This window comes from Homarus americanus, unplaced genomic scaffold, assembly GCF_018991925.1.
Source record: "Homarus americanus isolate GMGI-L3 unplaced genomic scaffold, GMGI_Hamer_2.0 scaffold2539, whole genome shotgun sequence".
NCBI classification, from domain to species: domain Eukaryota; kingdom Metazoa; phylum Arthropoda; class Malacostraca; order Decapoda; family Nephropidae; genus Homarus; species Homarus americanus.
Genome location: NW_024725489.1, coordinates 4173956 through 4193537, shown reverse-complemented (window position 1 = coordinate 4193537; position 19582 = coordinate 4173956). Strand labels below are relative to the sequence as shown.

At 40.9% G+C, this 19582-nt stretch overlaps 1 protein-coding gene across 9 annotated transcripts in view; it reads right to left on the bottom strand.

Annotated features, from left to right (window-relative positions):
• LOC121865021 (extended synaptotagmin-1-like) overlaps positions 1-19582 on the bottom strand; it is a 98492-nt gene that overhangs the window by 48015 nt on the left and 30895 nt on the right. For all 9 annotated transcript variants that reach the window (XM_042364317.1, XM_042364314.1, XM_042364321.1 and 6 more), the window contains exons 2-7: positions 10519-10560; positions 9222-9436; positions 7053-7119; positions 3956-4101; positions 3083-3203; positions 2246-2416 (exon numbers count right to left, since the gene is read on the bottom strand). In XM_042364317.1, the coding sequence (XP_042220251.1) occupies positions 2246-2416; positions 3083-3203; positions 3956-4101; positions 7053-7119; positions 9222-9436; positions 10519-10560 (762 nt within the window). The remainder of the gene's footprint in view (positions 1-2245; positions 2417-3082; positions 3204-3955; positions 4102-7052; positions 7120-9221; positions 9437-10518; positions 10561-19582) is intronic.

The window sequence follows — 19582 nt, the reverse complement described above, 5'->3', positions numbered from 1 at the left end:
ACCCAACAAACTGGGCTATCAGCAATCCATTGCAACTCTCCCTCTCCCCAGTCATTGCAACACTGCCACCACTGGATCAGGAAAGGGGAGAGCCAAGATGTGTGGTTGCAGCTTGCACTCCTGCCTCGCCACATAAATCAACTCGTGCACAGCCGTCATCCAGCTCATCATGCTTCTCATCATCTCAACCCCCTAAAGTTCTGTGGTGACGGGGACAGGCAGAGATGACAGGAGTCTCTGGTCACAACTCTGCACATGGGCGGCATAGATAAGATGGTTATTTATGCACTGGGATCTAGGTAGGCAGCAGTGCAATCCGATCCGGTCTATGCGACTGAGCAGCCCTTCGAGGAGCCACTCTGCTCACCCCACATGAGGAAGGGGGCGAGAAAAGGTGCCCTAAACATAGCCTGCCTAAAGAACAAACCTGACTGGGCAACCACACCCAGTAAGGTCATCCTTAAGCAGTCAAAAACACAATCATAATCACAGATCAAAACAAAAATTACACCGCCTCTCTTGGTTACTGCATAGAATGTCAGGAACCTTCTGGATACAGGTACAAATAAGCACCATGAAAGAAGAACCGCCCTTATGGCAAAGGAGCTGGAGAGGTATAACATCGACACACCAGCCATTATAGTGCATTTTTTCTCAGCTGAGAAAAGATGCCCTGCCCCCTCCTCAAGAGTTACAGCTGATTGGCAGTTGCAAACCTGTCTGATTTTGCCCTGAAGTAATGATGTATTTCAAAACAAGTTAATTCATAATCGTTAAGATGACCGTTTCTGACGAGAAAGATATTTAGCTAAATTATATAAAGATGCATACATTCATTATTTCAAACATAAGCACAGGAAGTTTATCAGAAGTATTATACATGAATTAACTGTAAAACTCTGGTAGCAAATTCACAGAGGATTAAGTTAATATATACTTATTTTTACCCACAATAAAGCATACCAAGACCAATTCCGTATCAGTAATACTACATTATGCAGAAACAACATTTTAAAAGATCAGAATCACTTTGAAATATTACACAACTGTTAGTAGAGGTGGGGAAAATATGAAGTCGCAATTTTTATCTGGTAGAAATGGAAGATTAATCCCCATATCCTATTTTCCAACAGAACCAGGATAGAGTTACTTGTACAGTATAGTCAGGAAGCTTATGGGCTGAAATCCAGGTTCCCAAATACCTAAAACTTAGTACATTCCAGCTGTGCCTAAAAACAATTAGGAAAGATCCTCCACCTCAGTTCCAGTCCATTTAGCACCCTTATAGGAGTTTGGAAGGGATGTGAAACACTCAATCACAACTCAGGACACTGGATTTCATAGGAGTCCTTCATATCTAACCGAATGCCAATTTCAGAAGACTCCCGGATATCTGAGCCAGCTGGAATTGGGAGACAGGAGGCACCACAAAAATATTCTCATAGCCTCACACCTTTCTCCAACATATTACCCAATCCAGTAAAGGTAGTACTGTTATAGAAGAACTAACGTTACACACTCCACTGTCAGTAGACCTGTAATATTGACTATCAAGTATTAGCTAATACCCAGCTCTCTGCTCTGAATAGAATTAAGGGATACTGCCACCTATGAAGACCAAGAAAGATGCAATACCTTTAATGGTATACTGTACACCCAAGGAGCAATGTCAGATTACAAAATTAAGTCTTTATTAAAATACTGGAAAAATAGATCAGGTTCACATTTACCTTAGAATCGAGATAAAATATTAAGGAATGCCTGATAAAGTGAGGCATTATCCCTCATGTTGAACACACCAACCAACACCTAAACCAGCTTAACAAGTACTAGCATGTGTGCAACACAACATAAATTTTAAGTAAAAATACTAACAATTAAGATTGTGGCCAACAACCATAAAAAGTGCAATAAAAACTCTTAAGAGCAGAGCTTAGTTCCCAACAGAAGCATCGGTGGTAGCATCAAACCCTGAGGCTCATGTTTTGTAGCAGAACAAGACCAAAACACACAACATATTGCTCAAGTGGTATTCAAGTCTCTCAACTGGCTCGCTCTTGGGGATCTGTCATACCAAGTATCATTTTCCATGAAATTCCATAGTTTAGAAAGATTTAGCTAACTTAAGTTTTATTCAATTATTTTTTAACTTCAGTCAAGCTTTTGTCTTTGGAATCCTGGTTTCTCACTTTAACAACTCGTTGATTACATTAAAAACTAAATATAGGACATGGTTATGACTAACCTCACAGAAGAAATCCCATTTGGGATTTATAGTGTTGTTGATGGTCTTGGTCTGGAACTTCTGGGCACCCAAACGCAGGATGCAGTATGGATCGGACTTACCCATCCCCATGATGCCAATATCTTTCTTCATCAGATTATGAGCCTCGATAACATTAATACGGAGGACACCCTGGTGAGGTGATGTTCATTTAACATTTTTAGAAACCATAAGTAATACCTAACAAAATTCACCATAGCTCAGTATTAAACCATTAGTCATTTGGTAATATTTTTTATTAAGGTTTCTTTGATGCTCAAGATGTTACCAGTTTATACTGCACATTCTGGCCCAACTTTCTGAATGAGCCATTATTTTACACCCATATTAATTAGGCAGTGAATATGACATTTGCTACAGGACTAACTTTGAAATGGAATTGAATTTTCTCCTCACTAAATCTACCTTGACAAACAAAAATATTGAATTATCCTGAAATATCATATTAACGAGGGTTCAATGTATATAATAAATACAGTACTACACTAGAATTTTTTGGTGGGACAAATTAAGTTGGAAAATATTGAAACTAATTAGGAGAAAAATCAACTGAAGCGACTGCCTTATAAAATATTTCACAAAGGATCACTCTGAATGATGTTTCCTTCACTAACTCTCTTGTGAAGCAATGCATCTGTTTCTCTTGAATTAATTGGGATTTGAAAATATACTTCAGACAAAACCAAAACAAACAAGTGGAAACCATTTTACTTTTACCAGTTTAACTAGAACCTGTACCCATTTCCTGAAACTTGTGAAGAGCAAAATTAACAACACTATACAGCCACCAAAACTCACAGCTGGAGTTGGGCATTTTAGCTCTGCAGTATTTATGTCTTCGACAAGTTGAATGGGGTACCTGTTAGGCAGCACCATCATGTGAGCAATCTGCTCTATCACAATACTTCTCAGGATATCACTGAAAAACAAAATCCAAACACTCGTTTTAATGTTTCAGCACTCAAATGTAAAACTAAAATACTTCACTGAAAAATATACCCCAGTGACAAATGATTATCTCATATCTGATTCAACAAACTCCACATCAAGTCATGTGAGAAAGGTACATGTATACTGTGTGATTGATGAAAATAATTTCCACAACCAATGGCCATACTGTACCAATTTTACAGGTTTCTACTCTGACTATAGATTTCCTCACTGAACATCTTTCTCATCTTCATCCTCTACACTCACATTCCAAAATTCCCATCATATGCACATTCCAAAATTCCCATCATACTCGCATTCCAAAATTCCCATCATACTCGCATTCCAAAATTCCCATCATACTCGCATTCCAAAATTCCCATCATACTAAGTCAGTTAGGCTACACAGTACAATTTACTTTAACATGCCTGTACAATACCTGGAAAAGCCAAGTTTCCATTGCACCAAGATGAATTTGCACAGGAAATACTTCATGTTATGTATGTATATTCCACACAAGACTGCTTCCTATTCAAGATTAATTAATTTATCATCTGACATTGAAGCACTTAGTAAGGGGTTTCTCCACAAATAATTAGTACCCTCCCCTTCTCCAACACTATACAATATGATTTTGGGATCATCCACAATAATTAAGTGCAATTCACTTTTTGTAAAGTACAAAAATTCCTTTGAAAATCAATCTAATGAAAAACTTCAACTTTGATAAGTTCTCTCACCTTAATCCAGGCATGTCAAATACATCAGCCAAACCAATGAGGTTGAAGTCCACATCTGGGTTATTCAGGAAAAATACTTGCAGGCCTCCCACAAGAGGAATCTGTCTCACCAATGGCTTCATCACCACTCTCATCCTACCAGTGATCTGAGTGGAACCAAGTTATCATTTATTTACTTGCTCAGATCCTTCAGAAAACACACATCAAGTTCATTTTCATATGGAAAAACACAGTATGTACTGTACAGCATAAAGAAAGGTACATATTAAATTATAAGTGGCAGCCAAACCAGCATGCACTGAAATCAGCACTCTAACTCCCAGCATTGTAAATATTTTTGGGAATCAGAAAACTAACTTCAGGTACAGTACTGGACTTGAGAAAATACAGTACAGCAGCTACATATCTATACTGTACATACTGAAACTACAGGGTAACCATATTGAACTGAAAACTTTTAAATTCTTGTGTATAATTGTGAGGATGTTGAAGCTTGCATAATTACCACACCATACACCTATTTTTTTTTTAAGATTGAATTATGGCCACCCCACTATATGAAATGAGTCACTGCAATGACGATTCCACACAACGTTTGGTAAGGATTCAGGAACCATCAATCCTAAGTGACTGTTCACATGAATGAAACAATTTTAGGAAACTGGGAGTGTTCTAAAATAGCAGAGGATGATGTTGAATGTATACTTGCTGCCTTCCACAGAAGCCCAAGGAAGTCCATCTGGGACACATTAATAGACAATTGCCACATTTGAGGAGCAGAGAATCTACATTACCCATGACGTCAATAGAGACGATTCAAAAGATATCATTTGGTGTAGTTTTATGCATAACAGGAGTGTTGGCCCATTTTTCTTTGCTGAAAAAAATTAAGATATGTTTCAGCAGTTTGTGACAATGAAGGTAGAGGACTGTCAACTGAACCTCATATTCCAACAGGATGGGGCTCATCCCACTGGTCCCATGGTATCCACTCCTTTCTTGATGCATTGGTGCCAGATCGCTGGCTGGGTAGAGACGGACCCATTTCCTGGCCACCGAGATCACCTGACCTTACCCCACTTTATTTTTTCTTTGGAGTTATGTTAAGTCCAAAGTACAGTATTACCCCGCTTTACACGGTTTCATTTTACGCCGTACCTTGCCAGAACCGGACTTTCACTTTCCGCGGTGCATCTACTCATATACGCGCGGTGAAGTTTAATTATTATAATTTTTTTTTTTATTTAGCTCATAAAATTCATACAAATTACCCAGCCAGAATATAATGTACATTGCTGGAACTCTTACAATATGATGATCATTTTGAATATAAACATCATGGATTTTGCATTAGACATACAAATTCTAGATCTAATGTAATAATTTGGTTTACACAAAGCAAATATTTTATCTTTTGTGCAAAATATATGAAGTTTACATTCAAAATATTCCCTGACCTGCAAGGAATCCAGAAATGTCAATTATATTATCCTAACTTTAGTCTAAGGTATTATTTATTACTAAATGTTAGAATCTAGTGTTTTCACCCAAACATTTCTCAGAGAGGTAGGGGCTAGTGAGCTGGGAAGAGGCGGGGGGGGATTTGAGTCCATTATTTGAATGGACATTAACCTGGCGACTGTATTTCTCTTAAATATTAATTGTGTGAGCATACCATCATAAAATTTAGATGTTATTTTTACTACAACATAGGTATTGTGTCGGAAAAAGTGGAGTTCGGAGGTCGGGCCAGTCTCTATTGGAATTAATCCCATACGTTCTGTTGTTCACTTTACGCGGTTTTCACTTTCCGCGGTACCCTGTGGGTTCAATTGACCGCATAAATCGGGGTACTACTATTGTACAAAGGTGCAGGACAGTGTTCAGCTGAAAGAGCACATCCCATCGGCGGTGGCCTCCGTAACCACCAAGATGTCACAAAATGTGTGGAGGGAAATGTGGAGGGAAATTGAGTACCATTGTGACTTGACCAGCCAAGAACAGTGCATACCATGTTGAATGTCTACCCTAAAGTACGCAAATGATATGTAATCGTACACCAAATGAAACTCGTGCATACTGACTATGAGCTTTGTGAATATTCCTGTTTGCATTATTCAATAAAAAAAATTATAAGGCTTCAAGTTGTTTTATTTCAATGTGGACACCCTGTATTATAACCTAACCACATTTCCTAAACCAACCCAAACTAACCTAATCTACCGGTAACTTATTCTCAAAATTAACATATTTATGAATATTGAAATAAAGTTTTCTAACATCTTGAGAATGTGCACCTCGATACACATTTGGGCAACTTAATACAAATACAGTATCACTGCACTGTACTAAGATTCTCCATTATTTTGGAGGTGGTGGATTGTAAGAGTAATCCTGAAAGATAGAAATATGGGGAATACTTAAGACAAACTGAAAGGACTGGGGCACATCAAATTCATATCTTGGGATTATATTGTGAAAGGGGAATACATTCACAGAACACATCTAGTAAGACGGGTACACTGAATGCATAACAGCTAATGAGGTTGCAGGTTTTACTGTCGATTCTGGCCACCCTGCACTGAGGAAGAAATGGACTTGGGAAGGGAAAACATTTGCAATATGACAAGATCTAGGAGTCAAGACAGGAAACATGCTTCTGCCATAGCAATAATTAATTTCATCTTTATAGGATTCTTTGCCCTCCAACTTCTGACATTACACATAACAGGAACTTTAAATATCATCATCTACTTGTACTTATATTCACAAACCATAATCACCATAAAACACACAAACTGGGGGTCAATTAACTGGTAATTTGGATAAACCAGACCCTATCGACACCCTTCTCATATTACAAGAGGAGGATTTAGCTACTGTAATAATTTTTCCAATATCCAGCTTATTTCTTTGCAAGACATACACTGAATAACAACACTGTTAAATGGTTATATACTACTGTACAGTATCAACAATTACCGTACATTACAGAAACATCTCACAAAATGCAGTTACTCAGTTCGACTTGGCATAAAACTTTTGTAATACAGCACATGAATAGGCATCAAGAGTAAAATCTATTTTTAAATCTTACCTGTAAATCCTTGATGCCCATTTTGAACTTGGAAACGCTCACTTCAAACTTGCAATCTCCAGCATACCTGAGTAAAAACAATCAGTTAAGCTGTCCACCAATATGAAAATAACACCAAACATTTCTTGAGGTGCCTAACAATGAAATAATTTCTATAATATCTGCCAAGAAAGAAGGTTTCACAAAGTATTGACAATGTTACCATTACACTTGAACTACTGTACAGTACTAAGGTCTTATGTTGACAAGTTTCGTAATTACACTAGTCCATCTGCATCTTAAAAAATCGTGAGAACTCTGAATAAAGCATGTGATAGTCCCACTGGCAATTCTCAAAAATTCTCATTTGTCGAGGCCAAGAATTATTACACCGCTCAACAACATAGGTAAAGCAACTAGCAAACAACATTGCCCGGATTTGGGTCAGTGATGTGCCCTGGAGGGCTAATCCTGGTGTAATAGAATAGTGGCGGTCCGACTAATTACCCAAATGTACCCAAATGTAGCCAAATATAGTTGCAATGAAGTCAAATGATGGTCCTACATGAATAAATCGGACTGCTAATCACTTCTCGACTAGTATTTGGTGTCAGAAAGTCACAAAAAATTGGAAAACTTACATTAATCTGAGTTAATAGATCGCGTGCATGTACTGACGGAGCGAGGAATTACCCAAATGTAGCCGCAATGAAGTCAAATGATGGTTGTACAAGCGTAATTCGGGCTGTGAATCACTTCTCGATTATTATTTGGTGTCAGTCAAAAAATTGGTAAACTTAATTTAATCTGAGTTGTGTTGGGTTAGGTTAGGTTAGATTAGATTAGGTACATGCACTTGATCTATTAACTCAGATTAAATTAAGTTTACCAATTTTTTGTGACTTTGTGACACCAAATACTAGTCGAGAAGTGATTGGCAGTCCGATTTATTCATCTAGGACCATTATTTGACTTCATTGCGACTACATTTGGGTAATTCCTCGCTCCGTCAGTACATGCACGCGATCTATTAACTCAGATTAAAGTAAGTTTTCCAATTTTTTGTGACTGACACTAAATACTAGTCGAGAAGTGATTGGCAGTCCAATTTATTCATCTAGGACCATTATTTGACTTCATTCCGGCTATATTTGGCTACATTTGGGTAATTAGTCGGACCCGAATAGTGGGGTCACATTTGCATTCTACTGTACTGTAGAACAAGCCTTGTTTCAGTACACAAGGTGGCAGTGCGGCTGGCACTGTATTCTACCATCTTCAATTGTGATTCACCCTCAGACCTGGAGAATGGTAAAATTTAGACCCACAATAGCTACTAATTAAACCTGTCATAAAAAAATATGCTCCCCACCCGCTACTGTAGCTGCAAAGTACCAGGGTACCTGTAATACAAATGAGACAATTCCTCAACAAATCAATCAAGTGTAACTAAAATAAAACTATCTATTTTCACAACACAGCCACACAGCATATTCATATGGAGTCCCTCAACACATTCTCTTTTTAACGAGAGAAAATAAGTCTGGGGCAGTTGAATGGATGGAGTAAGACGATGTATGGATATGACCAAAACAAAGTGGGGATATAAATAAATTACCAAGGTGAGTACTGTATAGTTGGTGACCCTAGTTCTCCATATTGTGTATAAATATATAAAAAAATTATCTAAATTTGGGAAGACAAAATTCAGTACTGTAGAACATACTGTACACTACTTCTAATACAATATTTCTCAATATAGTACTTGTACAGTATACAGTAGATATGTACAATCATTCAAAATCCATCTACTTGGGGGGGGGGGGGTCAATGAATTTCTGAATGAACAGTCTCCTATTTTCTCAGTAGGGTTGTCAAAATCCTTCTGGTGTCATATTTTCTAATACAATTTTGTATAGATAATTTGAGTGATTGTACAGTGCTTCTATACAAAGTCAGCCCAGTATCAGCAAATATTTCGAAAATCAAGGAAAACCAGTCCAGTACAAAGCAATAAATTCTAAGAATCCGTCCAGTTGTGATTATCCTTCTCCTGAAAACCGGAAATAGAAATCTAAAAATAAACCAATGTAGAAAGAATTAAATGAGGCTGACTACATGAAATGGACGACCTAAAAGAAAAAATATGTTAATAATACTGTACTGTATGCAGTACTGTACTGTACTTACGCAAAATCCATATCCATGATGATTTCATGGCGAGAAGTGTCATCGTAAACCTTCACACCAGAAAACCTGGGAGGTGTGTCTCCAAGAATTATCTTCTCAAATTTGAAGGCATATAGCTTATATTCTTCCAATGCAGTGCGCATACTGGGCTCAATGGAAAATTTGCATAGATCTTGTACATAATGACCAGCATAAGGCCACAGCTGACGGATTATCTGTAAATACATTAATCAGTTAAAAGATGTACAGAACTCAGATTAATAAACAAATGTAAATGATATTCCATTTGTGTCCATATTTTCCTTTCATTACTTCCCCACTACACTTCTTTGTCGTTATTATGACATGTAAACACAGACCATTTCTTCAGTTATCAATCCTTTACTATTAAATTTAACATGTGATCTACTGGGGTGTTCCCCTGCCTCCAGTCATATCTAGCTACCTGACATCCATATTTTTTCCCCAATATTTTAAGTTAAGTCTGTTTATTTCGTCCCTGTGATTTTGATTTTGCCGTTTACAGCGGCTACTTTATTGTGCACCCCACACTCATCCTGTGAGCGGTAGCGCAAAAGGATTACAGTAGAGTTTACAATGGGTCATAATAATTAACCCCCGTGGTCAGGATATTATGGCACTGAATGTTACGCAGTATTTCAATTACATTATTTGTTTAGTTCTATACATGAAGGGTAACTTATTCACAAATGCGTGAGTACAAGCGTGTGAGGCAGTATGTCTGGCCTCACACTTTGTTATTCACATTTGCGTGAGAAGTATTCAAGCACATTGTGTATTTGGTTCTATACATGAGAACTGATATAGTTACTAAGTGCAAAAAAGTGGATACTATCTTAATATGTCGGCAATCTTGCCATTAGAGGAGGATTATGGAGGAATCTTGCTCTCCTGTGTGTGGCCAGGGGAGGGAGGAGGGAGAATGAAGATGAGGAGGAGGAGGAGGAGGAGGATGAGGATGAGAGAGGAGGGAGGAGGAGGAGGATGAGAGGAGGGAGGAGGAGGAAGATAAGGAGGGAGGAAGATGAGGAGGGAGGAGGAGGGAGAAGGAAGATGGAGGAGGAGGAAGCTGAGGAGGGAGAAGGAGGAAGATGAGGAGGGAGGAAGACGAGGGAAGAGCACGGTGAGGGTGGCGCAGTGGTACAAGGCTCGACCTGGTGGTGCTGCTCCCTCCCATAAAACCTCCAATCCAGGTAATAAAATTTGCGGCGGCTAGAGTCACTTGCCACCTCAGCGCTGCCTTAATCCCGTCACCTCAGTGGCCAGGGGAGCTTACCTTGTTGAGCCACTCCACACGCTCCATGTCCGGGAATGTCACCTGTAATACAAAAGCCAATCGTTAATCTAATTCTTATTTAAAAGCCAGTGATGTAGAAATGGGCTATCAACCTGTTATGGGGGCAATATAGTACCGATTTGTTCATTATAGTACACAAAATGCAATTCTGATGAATGAATGGGGAAAATGTGAACGTTAACACAATATATTCACAGAAACAACAGTGGATAATACCCGTCAGTAAAATAGGAACGTTATCAACATACGAGGCCAGATCACAACACTATACGTCAGGAAACCAGACCAGTGTTATCACATGACAATTTGGTTGATACCATACCTGGGGCTTTACTTAATACCCTACGTTTAACTTGTTCCTCATATTAAAGCTATACTGTAGAATACGAAAATTCCACAAATGTCTCAAATTATGTAAATGATATGGTGAATTAGTGAGTCTGGTGCTGGTAATAAGCTGTGCAGGTGCCTGTAGGTGAGGGCGAGGAGTGGAGGTAAGGCAGGGAGCGGTGAGAGAAGTGACGTCAAACACATGAGTCACGATACAGGTGTTTAACCATAACACCTGCCAACCTAAATAATATAGATCAATAGATCACCTGATGATTAGCTCCCAGTTAATTTGGGAGTTAGGTTAAATTATATCAACGTTACGTTAATCTTCAAGTGATCACATTTATGAACCAAACAATAGCTTTATTTGAAGTAGACGAGACGTAATAATTCTGCCACGACAAGTTCAGCAGTGATACAGACGATCAGGCATGAAAAATTCATTCAAACATCAGTACAAGTAAATGTTTACGATCAAATAAGCTGAGGGGAGGGGAGGGGAGGGGAGGGGGGATCTTCAGGTGATGCCAACACCCCATAAACGAACCTCGTGAGCCAGGTGGCGGCGTGACGCAGTTAAAACACCAGTTTGGCAACGCAGTAAAGTCTAGTCACTTTCATTCAGTAACCTTATAATAAAGATGGAGCCTTAGCACTGATATACAGTAATTGTGCCACACACGGACTACACCAGCTAAGCCTGTGTTATACCTAATACAGTACTATTGTCGTGTTCCCAATTCTTGCATGTTCATCACTCCTCACACGTCTTATTATAGTATCAAAATTTAAGGGATACTATTATTTTCCAAAACGCTGCAGGGCTGACACACAAATTAACAGTGAGAAACATATAGCCAGAAAGTTTCATCTAACCATTTAGATTTCGGCGGGAATTGCGGAAGCATTGGTTTGGAAATAAGAGTTGTGGACGAGTGGAACAAGTTACAAAACACCATCAATAACTCGTAAGAAGTGGTAAGCTTCAAGTACAGGTTAGAAGGACATACGAGTGATATGGGCTGGGTGTAAACAGGGCTGTCTAGTATTGGGCCTATTGCAGTTTCCTTCGTTCTAATGTCGTCTCGTTATAATACACCAAAACACTACACCGTCCTCGTCGCTTAAATACTGTACATGGTATCTCTTTCCCAGCAGCCTGGCAATGATCGTCTCTCAAGATCAAACGTTCACTACCCCCAAGTATTGTACAGCACCCTGACAAGAAAGAAACGAGGGATACACCATCATACAGCCAAGCAGTTTAGTTGACCAACGCACCTCCTCAAGTAACAAATTTGTTAAGACTTCATATACTTGTGAAAGGTCATCACATTTAGACTACCATTTAAGAAAATCTTGTCAGTTCCCCACTGGACACCATCTCGCCTCCCCTTCTCTGCTGACACCGAGTAAGTACCACCAGTACATTACAGGTATATCAATTTAATGACATGATCCCACCAGTCCAATTTACTTGAAGTCTTAACACTTAATAGTTAAGGTATGATTGTTGTACTACAATCCAATTTGGCAAGAAGGTTGTCATTATGTTGGGTAAATCCTTCGTTGCGTTACATAATCCAAGAGGCTTTTTTTTAAAGTCCAGGAGGCACAGACCCCACCGTTGCGATCCAGTTGGCATTTTGAGCACATAATCGATCTGCGTAATTGTCTGAAGCATTAGCCAGTTGTAAAGTTTGAAAAGGTGTGAACAGAACTCTTAGTTACTGCGGGGAAGTCCTAAGAACATAAGGATGGAGGAAACTGCAGCGGGCCGATTGGCCCGTACTGGGCAGTCCCATTTACACCCAACCCCTATCACTCATATATCCACCCAACCTATGTTTGAAGCTATCCAGCGTATTCGAGTTGATGATGTTTGGTAACTTGTACCACTCATCCACTACTCGATTTCCAAACCAGCTTTCCTATTTCGTGCCTAAACCTAAATTTGTCTAATTTAAAACCATGGTTTCGAGTTCGCTCCTGGTTGGATAGTTTGAGTACCTTTGTAATGTCCCCTTTGTTTAACCCTGACTTCCATTTATACACCGATCATATCGCCCCTCACTCGACGTCTCTCGAGGGAGTGTAAATTAAGATGCTTAAAGTGAGGTTAGGTCAGGTCATCGGGACTGATTTGTTTTTATTACATTACGAGGTTATGGCCAAGCATACACACCTCCCAAAAGCGGGGCGTCGACTCTAAGCACTGCAGAGATGTCCTGTAAGTGTACGCCTTACACGAGGGCGAGACAAACTACCTGGTCAGGCATAGCTGCACACCAATCACAATGCGAGATCCTCAAACCTGCAGAGGCTGTAAGAGTCAACCTTTTCTTATGTAGATATTCTAAGTAATATTTTTACTAATAATTTAAGTATATTGGTCACTATCTGTGGTGTATAAAGTGAAGGAGGAAACTGGGTTAGTTCATATGAAAATTCACTTTAATGTTTTTGATTGTTTAGAAAATGTTTGGTTAGTTCCAGTAGCAAAGGTTTTGTAATCTTAATTTTAAATGAGTGCCTGAATATTTGTATTATACCAGGGCCATTCTTATCCTTGCTAGGTGGATTAATTGTCATTAGTAGCTATACAGCGAGGACTGTGCGATCGGATAGACGCCATTGATTAACCGGGTTGGGAGTCCGCCCGTAACCCACCAGACCCGTTCCTGTGAGCAAATGTGACTCACGAGCGAGTAAGACTCGTCTTTACCCGATCTACAGTGTCCTCGTCGATAGTAACAACAACCTCTCGTTTGTATTAATGTTAGGCAGGTGCCAGTGTGCACTACTACAACACTGATGCTGGTCCACCTCTTCTACAAATGTATCGTGTGTAAATAACAAGCCTCATTGATGTAAACTCAAACATTTTGCTCATTTAATCTGGAATTCACAGACATTTAAAGAAACCTACAAAATGCCACTGCTTTTCACACACGCTTTGTGCATACACTTGGTGTATGGAAGGTAACAACAGGTTCAAATCAATACGCTCCCATCTTACGTAGTGGGGCTCAGTCATGACCTTGGCTCAGTTCAATTTGGAGAGACCCAGCCAGACCAAGTGGCAGCGGAGTATGGAGGACGGCTGTAACCCGACCTTTGTAACCAGGCACCAACACTATCAGTCGCCAGATTTCAGGAAACTGCAGACAGGTTACTGCTGGTGAATAGCAGATGTACACAAGGATGACGACAAGCTAGCAGTGTTGTTTTTTTTTTTATACACCATCAAAAACTTACTAAAATTTACGAGCAAGGAAGGGTGTGGTGAGTGGAGGAGTGTGGCGGCAAGACGTAACGAGGTGTGAAAAAGGTTAACACTGATAAGCTAGCACAGTGAGCCGATGTTCCCTTCTCTTATTACTGAACTTCCCCCTGTCACATTCCCCCTCCCTTCATTTCCAGCTCCCTTAATCTACCTATGTATACATCAGCGGCTGCTCTTATACGCGGCCAACCTCCTACTTAACTACCGTGGTACATTAATGCGATAATCAAGTTCATCAATATATAACAAACTAAGGTAATTATGTACCAGTATATATACCATCATGGACTTCCCAAACGTATTAACTTTCCCGCCAAATCTAACGAAAATAATAGTAACAGCCACAACACGACCTCCAACACCTTACTGTACACACGCTAAAAAAAAAAATACTGCATCTACCCACACTATCAAACCATACGACACCACGGACGATGGTTATTGATACAGGCCAACGTGGGGCAGGACCAAACTGACACCTCGCAATATCCATAGTCCGTGGTCTGTCTGCTTCAGTGTGGATAGATATTTTTTTTTACTGTGTACTTAGTTATCGCCAACACTTATGACTGTCACTTATCGCCAACACTTATGACTGTCACTTATCGTCAACACTTACTACTGTCACTTATCGTCAACACTTATTACTGTCACTTATCGCCAACATTCATTACGGTCACTTATCGCCAATAATTATTACGGTCACTTATCGTCAACACTTATTACTGTCACTTATCGCCAACATTCATTACGGTCACTTATCGCCAATAATTATTACGGTCACTTATCGCCAACACTTATTACTGTCACTTATCGCCAACAATTATTACGGTCACTTATCGCCAACAATTATTACGGTCACTTATCGCCAACACTTATTACTGTCACTTATCGCCAACATTTATTACGGTCACTTATCGCCAACAATTATTACGGTCACTTATCGCCAACAATTATTACGGTCACTTATCGCCAACACTTATTACTGTCACTTATCGCCAACATTTATTACGGTCACTTATCGCCAATAATTATTCCGGTCACTTATTGCCAACACTTATTACTGTCACTTATAGCCAACATTCATTCCGGTCACTTATCGCCAACACGTACCACCATTATCTCTCCCCAGTATCTGTTCTTCAGGTGAAGAGGAAGCAACTGATAGGAGTAGCACGCCGTGTGTGCATCAACAACGATAACACGCCCGACATCCGGTACTATCTGCTACAACACAAAGTTCTAAACTAAAAAAATGTACCGGATCTACTGCGTGTGATGCGAATGCAACACTTGTCATTTTGACTGATAATTGTGGCTTACATATCTCTGGTTAAAATAACCAACACACATTAATGAGTTTATATTTGTAAGCAGTTATCTCTACTCTGGCATGTGTCAACTGCACCTGTTACTGGTCATGATGGTTCAGTAAAACTGTGTACAGTATTGTTTCACTAAACACAAACAACCCCCGCCTGTACGTAAACCAGTGATGGTTTCATTATTTTTTAGATCAACCTTACGTCTAAATTCCAATCTTCCGTAGATAGACTATCTACGGCTCTGCCTCAACGTAGATATGGACAGATATATAGTACATACAGATAGAAAGAAATATGAGAGAGAGAGAGAGAATAATATATATAATGTATGTAAGTAGGTAGAAGGCAGCTACCAAACAGACGGTAGCCTGAGAAATATTGGAAGCACAATGTGTTGTCTAATGGTAGACTCTGCTGTCATATGGCATCAAAAAAATTGGGACCTAGTCCCAGGTTGCTGATCAGGCTTTCTGCCTCATTTACACACAATTGCAGGGTTTCAATAATCTCTCTTACTTTGATAACACAACATACATATATTGTTTCTCACTATTAATACGTTTTTAATTTTTTTTTTTTATGGTCCTTTATTATTAGAATATTATATTTTAATATATTTTCTATTTTCTTTACTATTATAAGTATATTTTCGCCCTCAGGCCCTGATGCGGGTCATTGACCTCTGCCCTGGTGGGCTAATCCCGAAAAAAAATGGGAGGAACCTGCAGCGGGCCTATTGGCCCATACTGGGCAGTCCTGTTCACACCCAACCCATACAATGATACTAGTTGTTAGGGATGTCGCCTAGGTTGGCGAGTTCTGAGGTGACTGAAGAGGCCGATACGGGACCGGCAGAGTCGTTCACAAATGTTGCACATGTGAGGGGCAACATCTAGTGCGGCAGGGGCTGCGGCAGTGTCTTTCCGGCGTTGGAGCTTGTCTGCCTTGTTATGCAGTCGGGCTAACTCGAAAATATTGCCACCTTCTCGTGTGGAGATCCTCCAAGCGTTACGGTGTGGAGTGATCGTCTCCCAGGTGAAGGGGTCGATTTGGCACGTTTTCACATTTGTCTTAATACTATCCTTATACCTTTTCAGTTGCCCACCAGCGTTACGTTTACTATTCATTAGAGGACTGCAAAGTAGCTGCTTTGGCAGTCTCCTGTCGTCCATGCGGGTAACATGGCCAGTCCAGCGAAGCTGTTCATGGATATTGGTAGCCTCGAGGCTTATACAGTTGGTGTCGGCAAGAACACTGGCATTTGTTCTCTTGTCTTCCCAGCGAACTCGGGGGATGAAACGTAGACTACGTTGGTGAAAGTTTTCAAGTGCCTTCATGTGCCACCTTTATGTGACCCATGTCTCACTGCCACATAGCAGGGTGGGGAGGACCACTACCCGATAAACGTAACTTTGTAGAGAATTTCAGCTCCCTACAGCTGAAGAGACAGTTTCGGAGTCTGCCAAAGGCTTGAGATGCACATCTCATCCGATGCTGAATCTCTTCATCGATGTCCGCGGTGGTGGACAGGTGGGAGCCGAGATACCGAAAGTGGGTAACATTAGAGAGGGTAGTACCATTAAGATGGACGGATGGTGGACGTGTGTCTGAACCAGAGGCAGGATGAAAGAGAATCCAAGTCTTACGTACTGTACATTCACCTCAAGGCCGAAGTGCGCATACACATCTGCGTAAGTGTTCAGGATCTCCTGTAGGTCGCGTTCAGTGTGAGCGACAAGGGTGAGGTCGTTTGCATACTGAAGCTCAGTAATGGAAGCTGCTGACACCTTTGTCCCTGCCTGGAGCCGTCTTACTTTGAAAAGGCCCTTCATCTGGTACTCGATGTCCAACCCGCCGGCTAAATTGGCGCTGGCACGAGTAAGGAAGGCAGTCAAGAAAATGGAAGAGAGTTGGTGCCAGTACACACCCTTGTTTAACCCCCGTTTGGATGGGAAAGAACTCAGACTGGGTGCCATTGTGCAGGACACTGCCGTTCATGCCATCGTGAAGTTGCCTCACTACAAGTATTTTTATCTTCGTCCACAACTAAGGTGAGCCCTCCCTCCCCTCTATACTTCACCTCGCACACCCTACATCTGCTCCGCTATTTCCAGTAACACTGTACTTTAACTCGCCGCTAATGTGGAAACCCCTGAAAATGGTTCAGTAGTTTGTAATGAAATTTTTGTACACGGACACGTGATACAAAAGATTGTCAGACAATATGACAAAGGAAGGAAGGATTTTGACAACCCAACCAAGACAGCAGGAGTTGCAATGTTCATTGTGAAATTCATCGACCTCCAGTGAAGCTTGTTTTTGAGCGACTGTACATGTAGTTTACCAATATATTAAAGACTAAAATTCGCCAAAGACTTTACTCGGCCATGTTCTGAACCGACATGTGTACGAGTGGATCTAAAGTCTAGTGACAACAATAATGTACAACAAGAGTGACAACATTACCTTGCCGGCCTAACACTGAACGAGGGGTAAACACTAATAAATTAACTCCCCCTAAACTTCACCAACTCTACTAACAGTCCAGAGCTTTGCATTACATTTTACGTACAGTATGATAACTCACAGGGTCTGTCAATGTGCTTAAGTGAGGTTATTTTTAACTGCGCGCGAGGGCTGACAAACACACCTTCCCTTTCTAGTGACCAGCTAGTGGTGTAGGTGGTCGACGTAACTGAGCGAGTAGTGGGAAGTGGACGGCGAGGTGGTGTAGGTGATATAGGAGTGGGCGAGGCACCACGCCCTTGTCAAGTTACCATCACCGGGAAAATTCCAGCCCAGCCACACACTTTTTGGGTGACAAATGAGGACTATTTTAGAGCATGTGATTGGTTCCAAGAGCGTGACGTCACCAGGTCTATTGCATACATCACACGTTTCATCAATTAATTTCGCCAAAGTTAGGGTGAGGTTATGACGAAGAAATATTAGTTCCTTTGGTGGCTGAGTGGCGGTGGCGCACCTGATTGGATGAAGTCAGGCTATGAGCCCAAGAAAACATTACACTACTGGGTATTTGTATGTTTTAGAAGAAAAGAATCTCATCCCAACACGCCCACACCCTACCCGTCCCTCCCCGCACAAGACGACTTTTAACACACAATTAGCTTACCTAGCCAGTAGCAAGGACCGTCTCCTTCCTCCTAAATTTCTTCAAAATCCGAAGTATTAACCCCTTCCCTCCCCCTTCTAATATTCTTACACCAACATCTTTCTCTAAATATAATTCCACACCTCCCTGCCACTCCCGTCATACCCATGTTCCTCAACTTTGCTTCCCCAATAATAATTCTCGACAGATTAAATCTACCAAACTCCTGGTCATAAACATAAGTCACGTGGTCTAGTGACAAATATATCAACCTTCTGAAATAGTTTACATTATGATCAGCCCGAGGAACACACGCCTGTACCACCTGACGCTCACCTAACCTAACCTAGGTATTTAATCAGGTGAAATTAGCTAGGGTGCATAATCTTCAGGTGGCCCCCACGTGTCTGCCCAGTTCATTACTCACCATGCTACGGTGCCCACAACCTGGCAACTTTAAAGGTTAACCCCGTGTGTAGCCATGACCTCACCCGCATCAGACTGGTGCACTATACAAGACGAGTGTTGGTTATCTTCCTACCTCAACACACTACACCTACAGCAGGTGGTGGTTAACTGTTCACAGCCAACATGTGGTCAACTATAAACTGTACAGTGGGCCGATAAACCCCTGGCACAGACACACATCAGCAGTATCATCGAGGGCGCGGGTGGGAGTGTCCACACACACATGCCGACACTCCCGACGTACACGCCATTACAATCACACTAAAAGGTATGTCCTACCAATTATCACCTCCACCCTCCTTGTGGGGGACCTCAAGCCCTGGCACCCGTCTCGGCTCCCAGGGGCCCCACTCAAACTCCCTCCCGGGGTAACTCCTGACTTTCGTACCTACAAACCACTGATGACCCTGTCACCAACACCTCTTCCCTCCCTGACCATATGTCTCCTCCTAGAGACAGGCCTGGCACTTGACATTATTAGGGACCTGCCACGCTTTGTCACACAGATGAATTGTACCG